The sequence below is a fragment of the Mizuhopecten yessoensis genome, unplaced genomic scaffold, assembly GCF_002113885.1.
Source record: "Mizuhopecten yessoensis strain PY_sf001 unplaced genomic scaffold, ASM211388v2 unmap_36165148, whole genome shotgun sequence".
Taxonomy (NCBI): Eukaryota; Metazoa; Mollusca; class Bivalvia; order Pectinida; family Pectinidae; genus Mizuhopecten; species Mizuhopecten yessoensis.
In genome coordinates this window covers 1-4,535 of record NW_018480125.1, presented here as the reverse complement: position 1 = coordinate 4,535, position 4,535 = coordinate 1, and the positions used below count along the sequence as shown (strand labels likewise).

The 4,535-nt window shown below is 38.0% G+C and overlaps 1 protein-coding gene across 1 annotated transcript; it reads right to left on the bottom strand.

The window, feature by feature from the left end:
* Positions 1–127: 127 nt before the first annotated feature.
* Positions 128–4,485, bottom strand: LOC110443939 (sulfotransferase 1C4-like). Its single transcript, XM_021488389.1, has 4 exons — positions 3,694–4,485; positions 2,358–2,449; positions 1,505–1,688; positions 128–715 (listed from the first exon to the last, which is right to left on the bottom strand). The coding sequence occupies exons 1-4, from the start codon at positions 3,983–3,985 to the stop codon at positions 606–608; spliced, it is 678 nt and encodes a 225-aa protein (XP_021344064.1). The 5' UTR covers positions 3,986–4,485; the 3' UTR covers positions 128–605.
* Between the last annotated feature and the right edge of the window lie 50 nt (positions 4,486–4,535).

Sequence of the window (4,535 nt, the reverse complement as noted above, 5' to 3'; positions counted from 1 at the left end):
AAAATATTTTCTCGTTTACGGAAAGTGCCGACGGTTCCCGATTGATGTTCAAATTGCCTACAGAACAGTTCAGCAGCAAACTCGTGCAGGTCCGTGTGATACTATTTAAACAATTCAAACTCAGAAAACTTTCTTGATGTCTTTTATATACATGTATTTGTGCACTTTTTCACATACAAAATTTGTTCTGTTTTTGAAAGTTATAACATTCTGACATAAATAATATCTGTGATTAAATATATTATTAATATATATTTAATTATTACTATTTTGTGTGTATTTATACTTCAACGGAATTTTTCCTTAAAGGTATGTCTATACTTCGTTCTACTTATTGTTTCTTTATGGGAAGCGGGAATTACACAGAGTACATACAAACGAAATTAAGTTTAAAGTAAAAACTAAAAGACAACATTTTAAGACTAATTCACGGAAACATAGTAACACCACGGCGAATCATTACACACGCCTGCGTCACCATCATGGTTTCCTCTTAACACAATATAATGTTACCGAAACAGGTATAAAATGACCAGATCACACGACCTACATTATCAGACAAAGTACGGACGTGCTTGTCTTGTGTTGTCATTTTGACATCTTGATTATGTAAATGTAAATTTGAATTCAGAATCCTTCATCTGTTCCTTGAACAAAATATCAAATTCTTCATTTAGGGCGACAGTAAACAAGTTTTTCCAATCACCAATTTCACCTGAAATTTACGAAAAAAAATTACAGGTACGAATGTACATTATAAGGACAATAACTCATGTATATACCATGTGTTGTGGCTTTTTTTCAATTTTGCCGTTCGAAGGAGAACTTTTTGAGAAAAGAAATAGGCCTATCTATGTATAAAAGGACGGGAAAGCTGATCGTTATACGGCTGGTAAATATCACTGACGACTAACGACAGCAGAAAGGTTAACACATAATGTTAACATAAATGTCAACAAGAAAGATGTACGTAACACACACAAGTGTGATGATTTGGTAACAGATAATACAGTACGCCAAAAAAAGAATAACACAGCACCGTACAGCTGTTTCGTTCTTCTAGCACTCATATGTGATGCTAAGGGCAAACGCGAAATTGGCTATAAAAGTAATATAGAACGAGAGGGGCATGAGCGTACAACCCCTTGATTTAAGAATTTCAATATTTAGAGGAGTGATGGTTAATATCAAATTAAATCATGAGAAAAGTGTGTATATTAGGATAGGATGCCATGCTACTCTCTCAGACTGTGGTGTTGTAAATTATCATTAAGGGTCATAACTCGTAGAAAATTACGCAGCATCCTCATTTTATTCCCATCACACATTCTACATCTGTTGTCCGGTCGGGACAATTGAGGTACTAGTTGCTGTGACAAGATTTACTTTTGCTCGATGAAAGATTTAAGTCACAAAAGGTCATAACTTTCGTACACAAATTATAAAAAGTTTTCATACAATATGCGCCCTCGTCACATGAACTTGTTTCCTTATCGATACCTACCTTTCCTGTACATTCCCTTCATCAGTTCACCAAACATCTTCGAGTACTCAGAGTGATCTTTCACGCTAGCGTTTGCCTTTTTCATGTTAGAAAATTTGCACATTTCGGCCACTTGGGCTATATATGTCTCGCCTCTGTCGTGCCCCACAAACTTTGCCAGACGAGCTATCTCCTCCTTTGGGTTCTGTCAACGACAATAAACAGAACATTTGGAGTTCCAATCAACGAACGATCACAGCAGCCTCACATTTAAGGCACGGTAGATATATCAAAACAATTTCTGTGTTGGACGAATACTAGCTGTTCGTAATGTTTAGGCCAAGCTTTACATTCCAGCCAACTAAAACATCTGATAATACGTCCGACATATAAGGGAAAGTCAACATACAGTGTCCACAATTTTGAAACGTTCTGCAGCTTCAGTCAATAACAACGCAGCCTTGTAATCGTCTTCTTAACGCTCTGACGGGACCTCAGGACCATGGTGATCACGTGTAGATCACGTGTCTTACCCGCTTCGCCACTTGATTTTGAGAGATTCCTAGAAGTCCGTTTGGACGGTCTTGCCTAGATTTTGATAATGTTAATACATGTAGTTCATATAGACTATTTTACCTTTTTGAGAAAACTCTGAATAGTCCATGTGGTCTGTCCTACCTTTTTGGAGATTCTTAGTGTGAACTTCTGTACCTTTCTTGAAGATTTTGAGAAGTTTATGTGGCCTGCCCTGCCTTTTGTGATATTCTCTCGGTAGTCCATATGGAATGTTTGACCTTTTTCAATACTCTTAGTAGTCTAAGCGAATTAGCTAACACTACTGGAGATGCTGATTACGCCGTGAGGGTCATCTTACCTTTTTGAGAGATTCGTAGTAGACCACATGCATTGGTACGTCGGGGGTTTCTGCAATCACCTTCTCCCATTGTAGGGTATATTGAAACCAGTCTGAAACATACATCACTTACGAACGATTTAACAGATACAGTGTAGCTTTGGTGACCGTCTGTAAGACGATGTTAATATACAAAGGACAAAACATCCAATATCCTAGTATCAGTCATAATAGGGCTATATCGGCCAACTGTTTCTTTGTTACCGGACAAGACACAACGTGGTGGAAATATGTCCAGTACCTTGAGACCATATTGTGACGATGCTAGATATCTTATTTAACAAACTATTAGAAATGAAACCAAGTTGTAAGCGCAATTACTGGCACATGTGTAAGATGTTTGGGGGTAAGCTTTGAGCTGTTTGACAAGCATCATAATGGTCATTTTGACACTATGCGAAGTGGGATGGACTAAGAAGTTGAAAATGTCTCAGCCAATTAGACCATAAGTGATTGTTTATCTATTTCTCTCTCTCCCTGTTTTTCGTGGCCTATCAACAGCTATTTTCATTTATGGACCAGCCAGGATTTGGTGTTGGAGGAAAGCCGGATTACCCGGAGAAAAACCAATGACCTGCGGTTCGTACCTGACGACTGTCCCACGTAGGCCACGAACCCGCGACCCATTGGTGGAGGGCTAGTGATGGTAGATATCAGACAACTTAACCACTCGGCCAACCCGCAGGTGATTGGGAATCATTCAAATAAATAACATTTATTAAGTCCGATTAGAGAAACATTTCAATAAAGTTTTGTCAAAATTGGTCTGATGGAAACTTTGAAGAGGTCAAAATGTCAGACAATAAGAGGCCCAGGTGGCCATTTTTCTTGGGGGAAATTAGAAAATGGTCATACAGTTAATAAGACATAGATAAAACCTCTGAAATCAAACTTAGTTATCCAACTGTAATCTCAAAAAATTGATGTGAAGTGACTTATTCAGGTCCGTTATAGCCTAGAAGGTTTTAAGTTTGAAGAATTTAACTATATATCAAATTTATTCTATTCCATTTTATTAGAAATTGTGTTCATTTTACATCTTCTAATTATTCATAGCGTGCTTTAATTCAATATTGTAAAACCTATTTCACAACTTTGCTCAAAAACCTAAAGTTATATTTTGTTACATTATATAAGAATATAAAATATCAAACGAGATTTCTGAGCTCTGGTTTGAAGGTTTATAGTACAGAAATGTATAGTTATAACCTAATGGTCCCATCTGGTTACCTTTTTAGTTTATCCCTCAGTATATTAACGGAATGTTTAATTTGCATACATAATTAGGAACACGTACCAGGATTTTGTATTGTGAGGCTGATAAAGTCTTTGAATGTTGGTTGAAGATTATCTGGCATCAACTTATTCATATGGTGAAACAGAGATACGGCCACATCTTTAGGGTTTCTCTGAACAAAAATAATCTTCAGACGTTTCTTGGTGACATCAGAGGGCAGCACGCGGAAAGGCATGTGGGTGTTTAGTATCCTAGGTGATGGCATATTGTCGAATTCCTCAGGGTAATGGATCTCCATCATGGCGTCCTCCTTAACCTGAGTCAAGAATTTGAGCTCGCCTGTGATCAGCATGTTAGCTATCTCCCACACCCAATGTGTACCTAAGATTGTACGAGATTGAAACAGTCGTACGCAAAGCCTGTTCAATGCAATTGTTATAGATCATGCCTTGGGTGGGCAAAGGTCATTTTGACAACGTCGTACATTAAGTGGATCGAGGACATTGTAATACAGCCGCCCGTAGATGTGTTAAGGTCGTTGTAATACAGTGGTTCAGAAGGTGCTCAAGGTCGTGAGGGTAGGTCAAGGCAACTGTAATGTAGTCGTACTAAGGGTAGGCAAATCAGTGTTATACAGCCGTTCTGGGAGTGGTCAAGGTCATTGTAAGGGTCATTTTACTATAGTCGCACTGAGGATTACTCAATATCATTGTAATACGTTTGTCCATTTTTTTTTATCAAGGGCCATTATAAAACAGTCGTCCTGAGGGTAGATCAAAGTTATTGTGATACAGTCGTTATGAGGGTAGTCAAGACCATTATAATACAGTCGTACTGAGGGTGGGTCAAGACCATTATAATACAGTCATACTGAGGGTGGGTCAAGACCATTGTAATATAGT